The sequence below is a fragment of the Heptranchias perlo genome, chromosome 23 (genome assembly GCF_035084215.1).
Source record: "Heptranchias perlo isolate sHepPer1 chromosome 23, sHepPer1.hap1, whole genome shotgun sequence".
NCBI classification, from domain to species: Eukaryota; Metazoa; Chordata; class Chondrichthyes; order Hexanchiformes; family Hexanchidae; genus Heptranchias; species Heptranchias perlo.
The window spans coordinates 43,664,699-43,687,629 of record NC_090347.1 but is presented as its reverse complement, the minus strand read 5'-3'; the positions used below and the strand labels follow the sequence as shown (position 1 = coordinate 43,687,629).

Sequence of the window (22,931 nt, the reverse complement as noted above, 5' to 3'; positions counted from 1 at the left end):
ACAACACTGGCATCTACCCGACAATGTGGAAAATTGTCCAGGTATGTCCTGTCCACAAAAAGCAGGACAAATCCAATCCGGCCAATTACTGCTCCATCAGTCTACTCGCAATCATCAGCAAAGTGATGGAAGGTGTCGTCGACAGTGCTATCAAACGGCACTTACTCACCAATAACCTGCTCACCGATGCTCAGTTTGGGTTCCGCCAGGACCACTCGGCTCCAGACCTCATTACAGCCTTCGTCCAAATATGGACAAAAGAGCTGAATTCCAGAGGTGAGGTGAGAGTGACTGCCCTTGACATCAAGGCAGCATTTAGAACATAAGAACATAAGAAATTGGAGCAGGAGTAGGCCAATCGGCCCCTCGAGCCTGCTCCGCCATTCAATAAGATCATGGCTGATCTGATCCCAACCACAAATCTAAAGAACACAAGTCGGAGCAGGACCCGGCCACATAGCCCCTGGGCCCTCTCCGCCACCCACAGGGCATTGACCGATCCGAACTCAGCTTCATGTCCAATTTCCTGCCCGCTCCCCATAACCCCTAATTCCCTTTACTTCTATAAGAACATAAGAAATAGGAACCTTATGGCCCGTACGGGGAGTGTGGCACCAAGGAGCCCTAGTAAAATTGAAGTCAGTGGGAATTAGGGGGAAAATGCTTCAGTGGCTGAAGTCATACCTAGCACAAAGGAAGATCTTAGTGGCTGTTCGAGGCCAATCATCCCAGCCCCAGGACATTGCTGCAAGAGTTCCTCAGGGCAGTGTCCTAGGCCCAACCATCTTCAGCTGCTTCATCAATGACCTTCCCTCCATCATAAGGTCAGAAATGGGGATGTTCGCTGATGATTGCACAGTGTTCAGTTCCATTCGCAACCCCTTAAACAATGAAGCAGCCCGAGTCCGCATGCAGCAAGACCTGGACAACATCCAGGCTTGGGCTCATAAGTGGCAAGTAACATTCGTGCCAGACAAGTGCCAGGCAATGACCATCTCCAACAAGAGAGAGTCTAACCACCTCCCCTTGACATTCAACGGCATTACCATCGCCGACTCCCCCACCATCAACATCCTGGTGGTCACCATTGACCAGAAACTTAACTGGACCAGCCATGTAAATACTGTGGCTACAAGAGGCTGGGTATTCTGTGGCAAGTGACTCACCTCCTGACTCCCCAAAGCCTTTCCACCATCTACAAGGCACAAGTCAGGAGTGTGATGGAATACTCTCCACTTGCCTGGATGAGTACAGCTCAAACAACACTCAAGAAGCTCAACACCATACAGGAGAAAGCAGCCCGCTTGATTGGCACCCCATCCACCACCCTAAACATTCACTCCCTTCACCACTGGCGCACTGTGGCTGCAGTGTGTACCATCCACAGGATGCACTGCAGCAACTCGCCAAGGCTTCTTCGACAGCACCTCCCAAATCCGCGACCTCTACCACCTAGAAGGACAAGGGCAGCAGGTACATGGGAACAACACCACCTGCACGTTCCCCTCCAAGTCACACACCATCCCGACTTGGAAATATATCGCCGTTCCTTCATCGTCGCTGGGTCAAAATCCTGGAACTCCCTTCCTAACAGCACTGTGGGAGAACCGTCACCACACGGACTGCAGCGGTTCAAGAAGGCGGCTCACCACCACCTTCTCAAGGGCAATTAGGGATAGGCAATAAATGCCGGCCTCGCCAGTGACGCACACATCCCATGAACGAATAAAAAAACAATAATCTGCACTCTGTAATCAGTGGATAATGATCAGTGCACAATGTAAGTACGAGGTAACAATCAGCACTCACTGTGAGTGTTATCCAGTAACTATAGTGAGTGCTTTGTTATGCAAAGGTTGCACAGGTACAGATTGTTATCTGTGCCTGGTAACTGACGCACACTCCCTGCCTGGTAACTGATGCACACTCCCTGCCTGGTAACTGACGCACACTCCCTGTCTGGTAACTGACGCACACTCTCTGCCTGGTAACTGATGCACACTCGCTGCCTGGTAACTGATGCACACTCCCTGCCTGGTAACTGACGCACACTCCCTGTCTGGTAACTGACGCACACTCTCTGCCTGGTAACTGACACACACTCGCTGCCTGGTAACTGACACACACTCGCTGCCTGGTAACTGATGCACACTCCCTGCCTGGTAACTGACGCACACTCCCTGTCTGGTAACTGACGCACACTCCCTGTCTGGTAACTGACGCACACTCTCTGCCTGGTAACTGACGCACACTCCCTGCCTGGTAACTGACGCACACTCCCTGCCTGGTAACTGACGCACACTCCCTGCCTGGTAACTGACGCACACTCGCTGCCTGGTAACTGATGCACACTCCCTGCCTGGTAACTGACGCACACTCCCTGCCTGGTAACTGATGCACACTCCCTGTCTGGTAACTGACGCACACTCCCTGTCTGGTAACTGATGCACACTCCCTGCCTGGTAACTGACGCACACTCCCTGTCTGGTAACTGACGCACACTCCCTGCCTGGTAACTGACGCACACTCCCTGCCTGGTAACTGACGCACACTCCCTGTCTGGTAACTGACGCACACTCCCTGTCTGGTAACTGACGCACACTCCCTGCCTGGTAACTGACGCACACTCCCTGTCTGGTAACTGACGCACACTCCCTGCCTGGTAACTGACACACACTCCCTGCCTGGTAACTGACGCACACTCCCTGCCTGGTAACTGACACACACTCCCTGCCTGGTAACTGACACACACTCCCTGCCTGGTAACTGACACACACTCGCTGCCTGGTAACTGACGCACACTCCCTGCCTGGTAACTGACACACACTCCCTGCCTGGTAACTGACGCACACTCGCTGCCTGGTAACTGACGCACACTCCCTGCCTGGTAACTGACACACACTCCCTGCCTGGTAACTGACGCACACTCCCTGCCTGGTAACTGACACACACTCCCTGCCTGGTAACTGACACACACTCCCTGCCTGGTAACTGACACACACTCGCTGCCTGGTAACTGATGCACACTCCCTGCCTGGTAACTGACGCACACTCGCTGCCTGGTAACTGACGCACACTCCCTGCCTGGTAACTGACACACACTCGCTGCCTGGTAACTGACGCACACTCCCTGCCTGGTAACTGACGCACACTCCCTGCCTGGTAACTGACGCACACTCCCTGCCTGGTAACTGACGCACACTCCCTGTCTGGTAACTGACGCACACTCCCTGCCTGGTAACTGACGCACACTCGCTGCCTGGTAACTGATGCACACTCCCTGCCTGGTAACTGACGCACACTCTCTGCCTGGTAACTGATGCACACTCCCTGCCTGGTAACTGACGCACACTCCCTGCCTGGCAACTGACACACACTCCCTGCCTGGTAACTGACGCACACTCTCTGCCTGGTAACTGACACACACTCCCTGCCTGGTAACTGACACACACTCTCTGCCTGGTAACTGACGCACACTCGCTGCCTGGTAACTGACGCACACTCCCTGCCTGGTAACTGATGCACACTCCCTGCCTGGTAACTGACGCACACTCTCTGCCTGGTAACTGATGCACACTCCCTGCCTGGTAACTGATGCACACTCCCTGCCTGGTAACTGACGCAAACTCTCTGCCTGGTAACTGACGCACACTCCCTGTCTGGTAACTGACGCACACTCCCTGCCTGGTAACTGACGCACACTCCCTGCCTGGTAACTGACGCACACTCCCTGCCTGGTAACTGATGCACACTCCCTGTCTGGTAACTGACGCACACTCCCTGCCTGGTAACTGACGCACACTCGCTGCCTGGTAACTGACGCACACTCGCTGCCTGGTAACTGATGCACACTCTCTGCCTGGTAACTGACACACACTCCCTGCCTGGTAACTGACGCACACTCCCTGCCTGGTAACTGACATGATGTGGAGATGCCGGTGATGGACTGGGGTTGACAATTGTAAACAATTTTACAACACCAAGTTATAGTCCAGCAATTTTATTTGCCTGAGGAAGGAGAAAATCTCCGAAAGCTTGTGAATTTAAAATAAAATTGCTGGACTATAACTTGGTGTTGTAAAATTGTTTACAATTGGTAACTGACACACACTCCCTGCCTGGTAACTGACACACACTCCCTGCCTGGTAACTGACACACACTCCCTGCCTGGTAACTGACACACACTCCCTGCCTGGTAACTGACACACACTCCCTGCCTGGTAACTGACACACACTCCCTGCCTGGTAACTGACGCACACTCTCTGCCTGGTAACTGACACACACTCCCTGCCTGGTAACCGACTGTTCCCCGCCTTGTAAGGGATGGGCGGAGGTTCTGCTCCTTGCACGGTATGTTGGAAGCTTCCAGAGATGACGGAGACCCTGCACAACCGGGTCTCTGCGGTTTCCTGGGAGTTTCTGTCGGTCTCCTGTCCGAGTTATAGCAGGAAATCAACAGAACCAATTTTTGGAGCCATTCTTATTAAAATAATTGGAACAACACAACACTGACCACTCCGGTTGGGCGCCTGACCACTCCGGTTGGGTGTTTAAGTCTATCCTGTTGCATCACTGACCACTCCTGTTGGCGGAATGGGGTCCTCCTGTGTTTGCTATTTCTCCCTGTAACTGACCTGGTTGGAGTCCGTTAATAGGCAGCAGTTTGATGACGTCTCCCTTACGGAAGTTCAGCAAGCTCTTATCGTCTGTGATGAAGCTTTTAACAGCTAAGACATGGTTGGAGTCCTGTAACACAGACAAACAATATCAGCTCAATCCTACAAAGTAACAGGACTTCAGCTATTGACATAAGTGAAGATGGGAATCAAACACCCCCATGCTCACCTGGTAAAGCAAGTCTGCAGCTGAGGCATACAGACCAGAAGGACTGAGTTCTCCCCTGGTCTGTACTGAGACCGTTAATCTCTGCTGGGACAACAACTGGGACAGTGCATTTGGCCATATCTTTACCAGTAACTACACTAGCACCGAGGCAGTGCCTGGTACCAGTAACTACACCGGCACTACACAGTACCTGTACCAATAACTACACCGGCACTGGGGCAGTATCTGCACCAATAAGTACAGCTGATACTCGGGCAGTACCTGTAGTGTAAAAAAAACAGCACTGGGGCTTTGCCTGTACAAGTAACTACACCAGCACTGACCATATTCCTATTCCAGTAATTCTACACAGTGACTAGAGTGGATCTTTTACAAAAATGCAGTGGGCTGCCAGTTTGATGTGCTGCCTTTTACCAGCCTGCTTTAATTTAATGTGTTCTCCTATATTCCACCACTGTGGGATTTTTAAGATCTGATGCCATACCTTCCGCAACTCCTCCAGGAATAGATTGATAAGCGCCTTTGCCTGCTCAGCTTTTTCCGAATACAGGACCAGCTGCTCATTCTTCAGAGCAAACTCCAGCACGGCTTCTTCCTGTACCTTCACACTCAGTATTTCCACATAACTACAGTAAAGAGAGAGACAGGCGGCTGTTACCTGCACAGGTGAGATTGTCCTGCTCATGGACTGATACTGCTCGGATAAGTGAATGGCCAGAGACTTCTAGGCTCTGCTCTGACTCCTACATTAGAACATGCTGGAAATACACAACAGGCCCCTCTGAAAATTGGAAAGACAGGTTAACCTGTCAGGTAAAGGTTTCTGTGCCAGGGGTTCTACACTTATGCGGGTGTCTCTTCCGTCATCGTCCTGTATCTCTTTCCAAAATGTTAAATTGCCATTGCTCTTTCAGATCCTGACAGAATTTTTGTGTATTTCCAGCATTTTCTGATTTCATTTAACATTTTGAGCATTTGCACGTTTTTCTTAATCATTTTATAGAACCTTGATATTCATTTAAACCCGTTAAGGCACTACGATTTGCCACAGCCCCTATGGAGGGGAAAATCAGATATGGTTCCTATTGCTGATTCCTATTCATTAACCCTTGTGTCAGGATGTCAGATGAGGACAAGATCAGGCCAAACAGCCTGCCGATCCCACTGCTGAATCTCACAGTGGACGAGTGGCCACATGAGTGAGAGCTGCCAACACCCATGGAACAGTATCCCAGTGAGAGCCTTGAGGAGGGACTGGGAATTGGCAAAAGTTAATTATATAGTGAAATCTCTTAGTCACACTTACTGACATCCCATGTCACACTGACAGACCACATCACACAGATGGCCTATGTTACACTGACAGACCATATTACACACAGTCCATATCATACTGACAGTCCATATCACATTGAAAGTCCATATCATACTAACAGACCATATCACACAGACGGTCCATATCACACAGATGGTCCATATCACACAGACGGTCCATATCACACAGATGGCCAGTGCTATACTGACAGAATATATCATACAGATGGCCCATGTCACGCTGACAGAATATATCACACAGATGGTCCATGTTACACTGACAGACCATATCGCACAGAGGGTCCATATCATACTGATAGACCATATCACCCTGCAGACCATGGTGGAATTTTAACCCCCAGAACGGGAGGAGCAGGAGTGTTTCCTCCAGGCCGAACAAGCTTACCTGCTGCGACCGCACCCCGCGATCGGCTGACTTCCCCCCCCACCATGTACGGTTCATCCCCGATGTCCGAGAACCCCTCCCCCCGATGTCCAAGACAACTCTGATGTCCGAACCCCGCCCCCCCGCTCGATGTCCGAGACCAACTCCTAACTGCACAAGTATAATTACGAACACACCTTTCAGCACTCCAGCATCTTGTAGCGATCGCCTCCTGGCATACACTCCCCGGCTGCTTTCCCGCCCGACATGCAGCCAGCCTGTCAATCAAGCTGGCTGTCGGGTGGGGAACCGTTTGAAAAATTTTAAAGCAGATCCTACCGTTAAATTCAGTGGGACCTGCGGGATTGCTATTCATTAACCCTTGGGTCAGGATGACAGGTGAGGACAAGATCAGGCTTCCCGTCCGCAAACCCTCCCTCCTCTCTCTTTCCAGCTGCAAGTTAACATCGGGGCCCATAACACCCTGACAGACCATAACCTACAGACAGACCATATCACACTGACAGACCATCTCACACAGATGGTCCATATCACACAGACAGACCATGTCACACTAACGGTCCATATCACACTGACAGACCATATCACACTGACAGACCATATCACACTGATAGACCGTATCACACAAATGGCCCTTGTTACACTGACAGACCATATCACACAGACGGTCCATATCACACAGATGGTCCATATCACACTGATGGCCCATCTCACACAGATGGTCCATATCACACAGACAGACCATGTCACACTAACGGTCCATATCACACTGACAGACCATATCACACTGACAGACCGTATCACACAAATGGCCCTTGTTACACTGACAGACCATATCACACAGACGGTCCATATCACACTGATGGCCCATGTCACACAGATGGCCCATGTTACACTGACAGACCATATCACACAGATGGTCCATATCATGCAGACAGACTATATCACACAGATGGCCCATGCAATACTGATAGAATATATCACACAGATGGCCCATGTCACGCTGACAGACCTTATCACACAGATAGTCCATGTTACACTGACAGATCATAACACACAGAGGGTCCATTTTAAATTGACAGACCATATCACACAGATGATCTACATCATGCAGGCGATTTATATCACACAGACGATCTATATCACACTGACAGACCATATCACACCGACGCACCATATCACACTGACGCACCATATCACAAAGATGGGCAAAGCCAGACCATGGTGGAATTTTAACCCCCAAGAACGGGTGAGTTGGGGGGCGGGTGGGTAGTTAAAATAATTGATTTTTCAAGCACGACCACAACCCAGCTCCAACAAATTGAATTTCACAAACCTTTAAATTTAATGGGGGTTAAATTGGTTAACCCCTGAAAACGTGCACTAGGATTGCGGTGCGCGATTAACCTGCACCCGTTGAGATGCAGGCAACACGTAACGTTCTTGCTGCCTGGTGATTGCAGTGATTGCTGCGTGCAGCCGGATCTACCTGCGCTGTATCGGGAGTGGCTAATACTACTTAAAGGCAGCCTGCACCTCTTAAAGGAGAGGTGCACTATGGCTGCAGGGAGACCTGGAATTGGTGAGGCAACTAAGTCTGTGGTCCAATTTGCTGAAGAACGGCTGGGCCTGCGAGAGAGCGAGCAGCAAGGTTCCTGGACGACGCACTGGTGTCCTTGGTGCAAGAGGTTATCCACCGGGGTGGGGGGGGGGGGGGGCAGGAGGCCCTCCAGACACATGCTGAGGAGGCAGTGGATGGAAGTGGCACATGAGGTGGATGCCAAGAGCATCGCACCACGCACATGGATGCAGTGCAGGAAGAAGTTCAGTAACTTGACACGAGTTGTTAAGGTGAGTGAGTTCAACTGTCAAGTGGCATGTCCTACCAACTGCACTACTAGCCTCATCCGCTGCTCCACGGACCACACCCCCACACCCCCCCGTCACCCATCTACCAGGACGCAACTCTTCAAATCAGATGCTGCATCTCACCCTCACACAGTACCACTCCTGTAAGCCGCACACCCGCATCTCACACGTCACATACGCTGGCAGCTATTCAACCATGACAGCCACATCACCCAAACATCTTGCAGGACGCTCACCGACACTTCCCTCTTTCTTGCAGGAGAAGGTGGCGCACAACAACAGGCAGCAGGTAAGACCTGGGGGAGGACAGGCCAACACGTCCTCATTGGGCGGGCAGTCACATCGGCCGTGGCCACTGGTGGTGCTGGAGGGATCGATGACGAGGGTCTCTGCATACCTAATCCTCCTTCTCACTCCCCACTTCTCCCTCATCTCACAATATTTTCTGCCTCACGTGCTGCAGATGATGTCAGCGTGTACGTCTTACTTTCTCCTCTCCCCTCACCACAACTCAACCCGTTTCCCTTTGTCATTTCAGATACCCAAGAACTGGAACTGGCTCCATCAGAGGAGGCAGAGGAAGATGACAGTGATGAAGATACACCATCACTCGATCTTACACTCGCAGCCACCAGCTCAGAGACTGACACTGCACGTAGTTTAGAGGCCAGGATAGAGGAGGGATCTGCATGTGGTGAGACACCGGGCACAAGAGTGCAGGAGCCGGGGCGGGGGGAACGGATATCACAGGTGCCAGCTCGCCGGAGGGTGAGGCCGCTCACTAGTTCTGCTGCAGAGGAGTCAGATGATCGCTTCGATGGGCCAAGCTACAGAAGAAGGCTGATGGGCGTACACAACCATACGAACATACGAATTAAGAGCAGGATTGGGCCATTCGGCCCCTCGGGCCTGCTCTGCCATTTGATAAGAGCATGGCTGATCTGATTGTGACCTCAACCCTACTTTCTCGTCTACCTACTATAACCTTTGACTCGCTTGTTAATCAGGAATCTATCGAACGCAGCCTTAAAAATATTCAATGACCCTGCCTCCACCGCTCTCTGGGGAAGGGAGTTCCACAGACTCACGACCCTCTGAGAGAAAGAAATTCTCCTCATCTCCGTCTTAAATGGGAGACCCCTTATTTTTAAACTGTGGCCCCTAGTTCTAGTCTCTCCCACAAGGGGAAACATCCCCTCAGCATCTACCCCTTCTAGTCCCCTCAGGATCTTTTATGTTTCAATAAGATCACCTCTCATTCTTCTAAACTCCAATGTATACAGGCCCAACTTGTCCAACCTTCTGGAAATCCAAGTATACCACTCAAATGCTTGGTGCACTGGAAAACCTGCCAGAATTACCATTGCCGAATCCCCCACCATCAACATCCTGGGGGTCACCATTGACCAAAAACTTAACATAAATACTGTGGCTACAAGAGCAGGTCAGACGCTGGGTATTCTGCGGCGAGTGATTCACCTCCAGACTGCCCAAAGCCTTTCCACCATCTACAAGGCACAAGTCAGGAGTGAGATGGAATACTCTCCACTTGCCTGGATGAGTGCAGCTCCAACAACACTCAAGAAGCTCGACACCATCCAGGACAAAGCAGCCCGCTTGTTTGGCACCCCATCCACCACCCTAAACATTCACTCCCTTCACTACCGGCGCACCGTGGCTGCAGTGTGTACCATCCACAGGATGCACTGCAGCAACTCGCCAAGGCTTCTTCGACAGCACCTCCCAAACCCGCGACCTCTACCACCGAGAAGGACAAGAGCAGCAGGCACATGGGAACAACACCACCTGCACATTCCCCTCCAAGTCACACACCATCCCGACTTGGAAATATATCGCCGTTCCTTCATCGTCTCAGGGTTAAAATCCTGGATCTCCCGACCTAACAGCACTGTGGGAGAACCTTCACCACATGGACTGCAGTGGTTCAAGAAGGCGGCTCAGCATCACCTTCTCGAGGGCAATTAGGGATGGGCAATAAATACTGGCCTTGCCAGCGACGCCCACATCCCACGAACGAATAAAAAAAAAACTTACGTATACAGGGCAGAATTTCAAAGTTTGCAGATTACACAAAACTCAGAAACGTTTCCCTGAAACGCACACGAGGGTAATAACAGATTTCAGGAGGCCATAGACAGACAGGTGGAATGGGCAGACACATGGCAGATGAAATTTAACACAGAGAAGTGTGAAGTGATACATTTTGGTAGGAAGAATGTGGAAAGGCAATATAAACTAAATGGAGCAATTTTAAAGGGGGTACAGGAACAGAGAGACCTGGGGGTGTACGTACACAAATCTTTGAAGGTGGTTCGACAAGTTGAGAAGGCTGTTAAAAATGCATATGGGATCCTGGGCTTTATAAATAGAGACATAGAGTACAAAAGTTAGAAAGTTATGCTGAATCTTCATAAAACACTGATTAGGCCCCAGCTAGAATATTGTGACCAATTCTGGGCACTACAGTTTAGGAAAGATGTCAAGGCCTTGGAGAGGGTGCAGAAAAGATTTACTTGAATGGTACCAGGGATGAGGGACTGCAGTTATGTGGAGAGACTGGAGAAGCTGGGATTGTTCTCCTTAGAGCAGAGAAGGTTAAGGGGAGATTTCATCGAGGTGTTCAAAATCATGAACAGTTTTGATAGATAAGGAAAAACTGTTTCCAGCAGCAGAAGGGTCGGTAACCAGAGGACACAGATTTAAGGTAATTGGGAAAAGAACCAGAGGCGACATGAGGAGAAAAAAATTTACACAGCGAGTTGTTATGAATTGGAATTCATAGCATGAAAGGGTGGTGGAAGCAGATTCAATAATAACTTTCAAAAGGGAATTGGATAAATACTGAAGGGGAAAAATTTGCAGGGCTATGGGGAAAGAGCAGGGCACTAATTCGATAGCTCTTCCAAAGAACCGGAACAGACACGATAGGCCGAATGGCCTCCTTCTGTGCTGCATCATTCTATGATTCTAAGAGTGGTACCAAGGAGTCCTGTAAAGGTATCCACCTGGTGATACATTCAGATGTACCTGGACTCACCTGAAACTCTGACATCCTGACACACCCAGACAAGCTGATACACCCTGGCACGCTGACACACCCAGACACATTGAGATATGCTGGCACCCCCAGATACACTGGCACATAATGACACATATGCTCACACCATTCACGCCTGACAAGTACCAGGCAATGACCATCTCCAACAAGAGAGAGTCTAACCACCTCCCCATGACATTCAATGGCATTACCATCACCTAATCCCCCACCATCAACATCCTGGGGGTCACTATTGACCAGAAACTTAACTGGACCAGCCATATAAATACTGTGGCTACAAGAGCAGTTCAGAGGCTGGGTATTCTGCAGCGAGTGATTCACCTCCTGACTCCCCAAAGCCTTTCCACCATCTACAAGGCACAAGTCAGGAGTGTGATGGAATACTCTCCACTTGCCTGGATGAGTGCAGCTCCAACAACACTCAAGAAGCTCGACACCACCCAGGACAAAACAGCCCGCTTGTTTGGCACCCCATCCACCACCCTAAACATTCACTCCCTTCACCACCGGCGCACAGTGGCTGATGCACACAGGTCCACACTGACACACCCAGACATACTAACACACCAGGAGACACTAGCAGAACCAGACACTTGGACATAATGACACACTAACAGAGTGCAAGTTTCTTTCTCAGTCTCTTACCTGTAACTCTGAAGAACCTTGTAATGTTCTGGGTTCATTCCAACCGCTTTCACAGACTTCAGCAGTTTGATTCCCCGGTGAGAGACACTGAGAATCTCCACATTGCTACCAACGTCTCCCTGAAACAAACACATGAGGGAATGACGCCCAATTCAGTACAACCATCACCTGACAGAGAATCGGCACCTCACCGCTTCAGACCTTTTTCCATTTTATAAACCTATGGCTACACACTGTAGCCGGGATTTTCTGCATCAGTTCGCTGGTATAACTCCAGTGGGCGGGGATGGAAATTTGGGTGGGAAGGCTTTCAAAATCCACACTGCCAACAATTTATTAAATGAGGGGTAAATATTCCAAAGCACCCGCACCTGGAGCACACCCGGAGCACATATCGAACAATTGCACACGACCAGCTGGGAAGGGACACTCAGGGTTCTGGAACACTAGAAAGGGGGATCTAGAAACACTGGGGCAAATACTGGGATCACTGGGTGAAGGACACTGAGATCTCGGGGTAGTGGGGAGGGAGGGTCTGGGAGCTTTGGGGGTGATTCTGGGATCAGGGAGCAGTTTAGGGGTTTGTTAGCAAAGATAGAGGGTCCCAGGATCTGGGAGTGAGGCTGCAGCTGTGCCACAAGACTGGGGAGGAGTTTTTGGAGTATTGGGAGATCCAGAGTCTGGCAGTATTGTGGACAAGGTGGCCCAAGAAAATGGGACCCAAACCATCAGGTACTAACTCCCAATTTGTTCCCACCTTTTTGCTTCCTTTCCCAATCCACCTGCGGCCATTTTTGCACCATCAGGGACTCTCACCTTACTTTCTCCATCGTCAGCCAGTTCCTGTCTCTACATCCTGCCATTAAACATTTAAGATAAAATTTCTGCCTCTGAAAATTAATGGACAGAAAATCATGGGCTGTGGGTTTGCAATTTCCTGATATGCACTCCTGTCTCGCACCAGATGCACGGAGATTGAAAATTTAGTGCAATAGCAGTAAATTTGCTGACTTTTACAGTAAACAAACATAAAAGACATAAAAGTTCATTATTTATGTAGTTTCCAATTTTTTACATTAAAAAAATCCTTATGCCTCAAAATGGTTAAGAAGATTTTTTTCACTGAATATATACAACCTAAAGAGGTGATTAACTGAAAAAAATCATTCTCTATGAACAATCTTTGTTTTATTTTCTAACTGTCAACAAAGAAACTAATAACAGCGATTGCTGTTCACATGTGATGCCTTTTGCAGGTATTGTTTGTGAGGAGTTACTAACAGAAAATCACAATTGTTAATATATGTATAAACTTGCCTGAAATAACAGCTTTCAGAATTCAATTTCAGTTTCTTTCAAAGTTTTTGGGAAAAAGCAAAGAAATTTTTAGATCCTCACAGGATGAGGGGACATACTCGTCTACACTTCAATCCTGCTCATCCATAGATTGCATGTTGGGAAATTGTGCAAACTGCACATATTCAGAATGCACAGATGTGATTGAAAGATCTCCTAATTATAGTGAGGTAAAGAAAAAATCCAGTGGAATCCCAGGCTTTTGAGTCAGGCTAAGGTCTCAAAGTAAATACTTTAGCAAAGGTATTAAAAGACACAATGAGTAAATTTAATCACTTTATTGTGAAATACGCATTTTTGTATTTTATTTAAAAACGTATTTTGAACATTAGAAATTTCAGCTACTGAGACAAAAATGGCCGATGAAATTGTTTTGAAAAAGCATTTTGAGTGATTCAACTAGTTCATCAACAAACCGTGTCAGTGAAAGTTCACAAAGGAAAATTGAATGGGAAATGTTTACATAGAAATTTACAATGGGAAGAGTTGACACAAAGGTGTGACCAAAAATGTGACATCAGGAATTGAGGTTTGTATGCAAATGTTAGATTTTTAATATAACATAGATATATAAGATATATATACTCTATCAGCAATTCCTCATGGAAGGTGATGTTGATGCTGTACTTACGCTGACAGGAAAGAGCCGAGAAAAGTAGACTGCCCAGTTGTCACGTGCAGCCACCACAATCCGCTTTTTCAGCCCATGGTCGTGCAGCAATCTGACATCAGTCCCAACGTGAAGTTCAGCTGCGAACAGCAACATGGTAACATTTAACCATAGCATTTAATGAAGCCCTCAGCGTGTGCATGTGTAGGTTCCAATACAATCTGTTGGAGCGCATTCCTCACAGAAACTCATTAGACCTTGCTCATTGGATACATTTGCCTACTGAGCAGACCTTCCCTCTCTCTCTGGAGATAGTCACACTGTTAACAACGCCCCACGCAACCCATTAAGATTGTCATGTCTGAGGATGCCACCTTTTCACAGCGTTATCTCTGTACAGAACCCAGTAACCACACCTCTTCCACATCCTCCCCATGACCCAATGGACGCCATCGTTAAATGAAGAGATCCTCCCCGTCCCACAACTACGTACCAAGTAGATCTCGCATCTTGCGTCGATCCTCCTTTGAAATGCGTTTGCAGCTGTCAGAGTAAGTGTCCCGTATGATCTGAGGAGATACCCAATTGCTGTTAGATACAAGCATGCTCCATACATGATACAGTACACACACAAATACAGACACATACACACAAGAACACAGGCACATATAGACACAAATATGGTAGGGATAATATTGCAACTTTGTGCTGTGAGTGGGTGCTATGCGATTTTCTGACCATTTAAATTAATGGTTGGAAACTCATGCACGTTTTGAAATGTAACTTTCAAAAGGGAATTGGATAAATACTTGAAGAGGAGAAAATTGCAGGGCAATGGGGAAAGAGCAGGCGAATGGGACTTATTGGATAGCCCTTTCAAAGATTCAGCACAGGCACAATGGGCTGAATGGCCTCTTTCTGTGCTGTAAGATTCTATGATGTCTGAATTTCTAAAGTGTGCTTCTGGCAGACAAGGCTCCCCCGGCAGAGTATTGTTGGAACATTATCACTAATTGTGCCATCTTAGTTTCTGGTGCCACAATGCACAGGTTTTCGTGATTTTGCAGAGAAAATATTTTTAAAAATTCCCTCCAAAGTTGGTCAAATAGCATTTAAATATTAGAATCTGTAAATCTAATCTTACCCCATTCCCACGTGTCTCGAACCACTTCTCATGTCCAGTTTTGAGCTCATTAATGCTGTAGGGATGCTTTTCTGAGGTTAGGTTTACATTATTGAACCTTGCAGGAATATCAAACACCCCAGTGATTTACTGCTACTGTGACCAGAGATTACATGAATGGTACAGTGTTTAGATCACTACATAAATTAGCACATCTCTGAGTGGTGCCAGTTGTGGGTTGGATATTATATAGAATTACATAGAATGTACAGTACAGAAACAGGCCATTCGGCCCAACAGATCCATGCCGGTGTTTACAATCCACACGAGCCTCCTCCCTACTTCACCTAACCCGATCAGAATATCCTTCTATTCCTTTCTCCCTCGTGTTTATCTAGCTTCCCCTTAAATGTATCTATGCTAGTCGCCTTAACTACTTCTTGTGAGTTCCACATTCTAACCACTCTCTGGGTAAAGAAGTTTCTCCTGAATTCCCTATTGGATTTATTAGTGACTATCTTACATTTATGGCCCCTAGTATTGATCTCCCCCGCAAGTGGAAACATCTTCTCTACGTCTATCCTATCAAAGCTTTTCATAATCTTAAAGACCTCTATCAGGTCACCCCTCAGTCTTCTCTTTTCTAGAAAAAAAAGCCCGAGCCTGTTCAGTCTTTCCTCTCCGTTCTGGTATCATCCTAGTAAATCTTTTTTGCACCTTTTCCAGTGCCTCTATATCCTTTTCATAATATGGAGACCAGAACTGATCACAGTACTCCAAGTGTGGTCTCACCAATGTTCTATACAAGTTTAACATAACTTCTCTACTTTCCAATTCTATCCCTCCAGAAATCAACCCCAGTACTTGGTTTGCTTTTTTATGGCCTTATTAACCTGCATCGCTACTTTTAGTGATTTGTGTATCTGTATCCCCAGATCCCTTTGTTCCTCTACCCCATTTAGACTTATTATCTAAGCATTATCCATGGTGTCAGCCATGGCTCAGTTGATTGCACCCTCGCCTTCGGAGTTCAATTCCCACTCCAGAGACTTGAGCACAAGATCTAGGCTGATGCTCAGTGTAGTACTGCATCATTGCTGCATTGTTGGAGGTGCCATCTTTCAGATGAGATGTTAAACCGAGGCCCTGCCTACCGTCTCAGGTGGACGTGAAAGATCCCACAGCACTATTTCAAAGAAGAGCAGGGGAGTTATCCCCAGTGTCCTGGCCAATATTTATCCCTCAACCTTCATCACTAAAACAACATTATCTGGTCATTATCACATTGCCGTTTGTGGGAGTTTGCTGTGCGCAAATTGGCTGCCGTGTTTCCTACATTACAACAGTGACTACACTTCAAAAATACTTCATTGGCTGTAAAGCACTTTGAGACGTCCTGAGGTGGTGAAGAGCGCTATATAAATGCAAGTCTTTCTTCTTCTTTCTTTCAGTATGTGGCCCGCTTATTCTTCCTACCAAAATGTAATACCTCACACTTATCGATATTGAAATTCATTTGCCAATTACACACACATTCTGCAAGTTTATTAATGTCTTCCTGTATTTTGTCGCATTCCTCCTCGCTATTAACAATTTGTTGTCACCGCAAATTTTGAAATTGTACTTTCGATTCCCGAGTCCAAATCGTTTATGTAAATTGTGAACAACAGTGGTCCCAGCACCGATCCCTGTGGAACACCACGTCCCACATTTTGCCAACCTGAGTAGCTACCCTTAACCCCTACTCTTTGTTTTCTGTTTTTTAGCCAACTTGCTATCCATTCTGCTACTTGTCCCCTGACTCCACCTGGTCTGACCTTAGTTATGAGTCTACAATGTGGTACCTTATCGAAGGCCTTTTGAAAATCCAAATATATTACATCTACTGCATTACCCTTGTCTACTCTTTCCGTTACTTCTTCAAAGAATTCAATAAGGTTGGTCAAGCATGACTTTCCCTTTTGAAATCCATGCTGACTACTCTATTATATTTTCAGTTTCTAGATATTTTTCTATTACATCTTTGAGTAAGGATTTCATTATCTTTCCTACCACTGATGTTAAGCTAATTGGCTTATAGTTCCCTGGACTTGTTCTATCTCCCTTTTTAAATATAGGAATCACATTAGCTGTCCGCCAGTCCCCTGGCACAATTCCCTTTTCTAATGATTTTTTTATATATATGTAATAGTGCCTCTGCTATCTCTTCCCTAACTTCTTTTAATATGTGCGGATGCAATCCATTTTCAGGGGATGAAAACCAGGGGGTTTATCCTCTCTAAGTTTGATTAGCTTATCAATTATCTCCCCCCCTCTCTATCTTAAATGTCTTTATATCTTTTTTGATCTCTTCTTTTAATGTCTTGCTCACTATGTTAATCTCCCTGGTAAATATTGAGGCAAAGTAATTATTTAATATTTCTGCCATTTCGCTGTCATTACCTGTGAGTTTATCGTGTGTATCCCTAGTGGCCATATCCCTATCCTGGTTTTTCTTTTGTAATTTATGTGTCTGTAGAATACTTTACTATTTCTTTTTATATTCCTTGATAATTTAATTTTCTATTTTCTCTTTGCCTTCCTAATTGTTTTTTTTAACTTCTTTCCTAACCTTTTCGTATTCCCTTTCGTCATCCTCTCCTTTATTGTCTGTGTACTTAGTGTATGTCTTTTTCTTTAGTTTCAATTTTGCCTTTATTTCTTTATTCATCCATGGTGTATCATTACTGGCTAATTTGTTCTTGCTTTTTAAGACAATATATTTCTCCTGGACTCTATTGATCACCATTTTAAATGTTTCCCACTGCTGTTCTATTTCTTTGTTTATCAGTAAATTTTTCCAGGTTATTTTCCCTAGTTCCATTCTCATCCCCTGAAAATCAACTTTTTTTCTAATTTGTTACTTTGGTCTTTATCTTACTTATGTCCTTCTCAATCTTTATCTTAAACCGTATTATGTTGTGATTGATATTGCCTAGATGTTCCCCTATGCTTACTTCTCTTATCCGTTCTGGTTGATTTCCCATTACTAGATCCAGCAGTGCTTCCTCTCATGTTGGGCTTTTTACATACTGGGTAAGAAAGGAGTCCTGCACACATTGTAAAAACTCCACTCCCTGAACCCCTTTACCTACCTCTTCTTGCCAGTTTATTTGGGGATAGTTAAAATCTCCTATGAATATTATTCTGTGTCCTTTACTCATTTTACATATTTGCTTACATATTTCTTCCTCCACCTCCTGTTTCTATACAAATATATTAAAGAACAGTTCAGAGGTAATCTGGCATCAGATAGTATTAATGGTATTGGTTGTAATACAGTCAGTATTACTGGTATAAGGCTATAATACAGGCAGTAATACTGGTTTAAGGCTATAATACAGGTAGTGTTATTGGTATAGGTTGTAACATAGACAGTATTACTGGTATACTGCTATCATACAGGCAATATTACTAGTATAAGGTTATAGTACAGGTAGTATTACTAGTATAAGGTTATAATACAGGCTGTATTACTGGTATAGGTTGTAATATAGCCAGTATTACTGGTATACTGCTTTAATACATGATGTGGAGATGCCGGTGATGGACTGGGGTGGACAAATGTACAGAGTCGTGCAACACCAGATTATAGTCCAGTTGGACTATAACCTGGTGTTGTACGACTCCATACATTTGCTTTAATACAGCCAGTATTACTGGTATACTGCTTTAATACAGCCAGTATTACTGGTATACTGCTTTAATACAGCCAGTATTACTGGTATACTGCTTTAATACAGCCAGTATTACTGGTATACTGCTTTAATACAGCCAGTATTACTGGTATCCAGAGGTGTTATGGATTGTCCTGAAAAGAACATGTGGAAGTTACGAATCCAACCAGCAACCAACCTCAGATTATACAACTGCCTTGTTATCTCAGTCTTGACGTATGGAGCAGACACAAGGGCTGCTACAGTTTGTGACCAATCAAGACTGGATACCTTTGGCCAATGACGCTGACAAATACTTGGAGTCCACTGGTACCATTATGTAAAGAACACGGAGATCAGAAGTCACACAACACAATCCACCGTCTCCAAAACTATCTGTCTCCGCCGAAAGCAGCTATTTGGACATATCGCCTAGTCAGATGAGAACTTTGACGTGACGAGAGCCCTGCAGGCATCTCAATCGAGGCTCCCTCCAGATTGGCGGAGACCTCGAAATCGACCAAGAACCACCTGGTCCCATGCAGGCATGCAAGACCTAACAAAGCTCAACTTAGGCTCCACACTGCACGGCACTACAAGAAAGACAAGAAGGCTGGAAATGTCACACACGCACTACTACGCTGTCATTGGTGGAGTAGGCAATCGGTTTAGTATGTATATATTACTAGTATAGGTTGTAATACGGACAGTATTAATGGCATAGTTTGTGGTACAGCTATAATATGTGCAGTGTTACAGGTATAGGGCTGTAATATGGTCAGTGTTACTGGTATAGGGCTGTAATATGGTCAGTGTTACTGGTATAGGGCTGTAATATGGTCAGTGTTACTGGTATAGGGCTGTAATATGGTCAGTGTTACTGGTATAGGGCTGTAATATGGTCAGTGTTACTGGTATAGGGCTGTAATATGGTCAGTGTTACTGGTATAGGGCTGTAATATGGTCAGTGTTACTGGTATAGGGCTGTAATATGGTCAGTGTTACTGGTATAGGGCTGTAATATGGTCAGTGTTACTGGTATAGGGCTGTAATATGGTCAGTGTTACTGGTATAGGGCTGTAATATGGTCAGTGTTACTGGTATAGGGCTGTAATATGGTCAGTGTGACTGGTATAGGGCTGTAATATGGTCAGTGTTACTGGTATAGGGCTGTAATATGGTCAGTGTTACTGGTATAGGGCTGTAATATGGTCAGTGTTACTGGTATAGGGCTGTAATATGGTCAATGTTACTGGTATAGGGCTGTAATATGGTCAGTGTTACTGGTATAGGGCTGTAATATGGTCAGTGTTACTGGTATAGGGCTGTAATATGGTCAGTGTTACTGGTATAGGGCTGTAATATGGTCAGTGTTACTGGTATAGGGCTGTAATATGGTCAGTGTTACTGGTATAGGTTGTGATAAGGGCAAGTGTAACTGGTATAGGGCTGTAATATGGTCAGTGTTACTGGTATAGGGCTGTAATATGGTCAGTGTGACTGGTATAGGGCTGTAATATGGTCAGTGTTACTGGTATAGGGCTGTAATATGGTCAGTGTTACTGGTATAGGGCTGTAATATGGTCAGTGTGACTGGTATAGGGCTGTAATATGGTCAGTGTGACTGGTATAGGGCTGTAATATGGTCAGTGTGACTGGTATAGGGCTGTAATATGGTCAGTGTGACTGGTATAGGGCTGTAATATGGTCAGTGTTACTGGTATAGGGCTGTAATATGGTCAGTGTTACTGGTAGAGGTTGTGATAAGGGCAAGTGTAACTGGTATACAATAACAACTTGCATTTATATAGAGCCTTTTATGTAGTAAAACTTCCCAACGCTCTTCACAGGAGCGTAATCAGAATAAAATTAACGCCAAACTACATAAGGAGATATTAGGACAGGTGACCATAATGGAGGAGAGAGAGGTGGAGAGGTCTAGGGAGTGAATTCCAGATCATAGGGCCGCCAATGGTGGAGCGAGAAAAATCAGGGATGCACAAGAGGCCAGAATTGGAGGAGCGCAGAGATCTCGGAGGGTTGTAGGGCTGGAGGAGGTTACAGAGATAGGGAAGTCAGTATAGTGTGTATGCATTACCATTATAGTTTGTAATACAGGCTGTATTAGTAGCAAAGGTTGTGATATGGGCAGTGTTGCTAGTGTAAGGCTGTAATACAGGCAACCTTATACCAGTAACTCTATCTATATTACAATCTATACTGTTATGAAGTTGTAATATAAGTCATGTTACTCGTATAGGTTGCAATACGGGTAGTGTTATTGGTATACGGTGGTAACACAGGTATAAGACTGTAATACTGGCAGTGTAAATAGTATACATCTATATTATAGGCAGTGTTATGGCTATTGCTTGTAATACAGACAAAGTTACTGATATAGGCTTTATTGCAGTCAATGATACGAATATAAAGTTGGAATACGGGCAGTGTTACTGGTAAATCAGGCTATTGAGTGTAAATGAGTGTTATTGGTATGAGGCTGGAATAAAGACAGTGTTACACATATGGGATGGAATCAGTCAAGTCTCCTAGAGCACGTGTACCTCAGTCTCCTACAGCACACAGTCCTATACCTGTGTCCTACGGCACACAGTCTGTACCTCAGTCCCCTACAGCACACAGTCTGTACCTCAGTCCCCTACAGCACACAGTCTGTACCTCAGTCCCCTACAGCACACAGTCTGTACCTCAGTCTCCTACAGCACAGTCTGTACCTCAGTCCCCTACAGCACACAGTCCTATACCTGTGTCCTACGGCACACAGTCTGTACCTCAGTCCCCTACAGCACACAGTCTGTACCTCAGTCTCCTACAGCACAGTCTGTACCTCAGTCCCCTACAGCACACAGTCCTATACCTGTGTCCTACGGCACACAGTCTGTACCTCAGTCCCCTACAGCACACAGTCTGTACCTCAGTCCCCTACAGCACAGTCTGTACTTCAGTCCCCTACAGCACACAGTCTGTACCTCAGTCCCCTACAGCACACAGTCTGTACCTCAGTCTCCTACAGCACAGTCTGTACCTCAGTCCCCTACAGCACACAGTCCTATACCTGTGTCCTACGGCACACAGTCTGTACCTCAGTCCCCTACAGCACACAGTCTGTACCTCAGTCCCCTACAGCACACAGTCTGTACCTCAGTCCCCTACAGCACAGTCTGTACTTCAGTCCCCTACAGCACACAGTCTGTACCTCAGTCCCCTACAGCACAGTCTGTACTTCAGTCCCCTACAGCACACAGTCTGTACCTCAGTCCCCTACAGCACAGTCTGTACCTCAGTCTCCTACAGCACAGTCTGTACCTCAGTCTCCTACAGCACTAGATTCTAGAACAGTCCCAACGGATTGGAAGGTAGCAAATGTAACACCGCTATTCAAAAAAGGATGGAGAGAGAAAACGGAACTACAGGCCAGTTAGCCTGACATCAGTCAATGGGAAAATGCTGGAATCCATTATTAGGGAAGTGGTAACAGGGCACTTAGAAAATCACAAAATGATTAGGCAGGGTCAACATGGTTTTATGAAAGGGAAATCATGTTTGACAAATTTATTAGAATTTTTTGAGGATGTAAAAAGGGGAACCAGTGGAGGTCGTATATTTGGATTTTCAAAAGGCATTTGATAATGTGCCACATAAAAGGTTGTTACACAAGATAAGGGCTCATGGGGTTGGGGGTAATATGTTAGCATGGATAGAGGATTGGTTAACGGACTGAAAACAGAGATCAGGGATAAACAGGTCATTTTCAGGTTGGCAGGCTGTAACTAGTGGGGTGCCGCAAGGATCAGTGCTTGGGCCTCAGCTATTTACAATCTATATTAATGACTTGGATGAAGGGACCGAGTGTAATATATCCAAGATTGTTGATGATACAAAGCTAGGTGGGAAAGTAAGCTGTGAGGAGGACACAAAGGGTCTGCAAAGGGATACAGACAGGTTAGGTGAGGGGGCAAGAAGGTG

The 22,931-nt window shown here is 46.2% G+C and overlaps 1 protein-coding gene across 1 annotated transcript in view; it reads right to left on the bottom strand.

Annotated features, from left to right (window-relative positions):
- LOC137341328 (unconventional myosin-XVB-like) overlaps nt 1–22,931 on the bottom strand; it is a 372,666-nt gene that overhangs the window by 72,623 nt on the left and 277,112 nt on the right. Inside the window, exons 47-51 of the mRNA XM_068004452.1 lie at nt 14,620–14,695; nt 14,148–14,266; nt 12,161–12,279; nt 5,332–5,473; nt 4,637–4,748 (exon numbers count right to left, since the gene is read on the bottom strand). Coding sequence (XP_067860553.1) covers nt 4,637–4,748; nt 5,332–5,473; nt 12,161–12,279; nt 14,148–14,266; nt 14,620–14,695 — 568 coding nt within the window. The remainder of the gene's footprint in view (nt 1–4,636; nt 4,749–5,331; nt 5,474–12,160; nt 12,280–14,147; nt 14,267–14,619; nt 14,696–22,931) is intronic.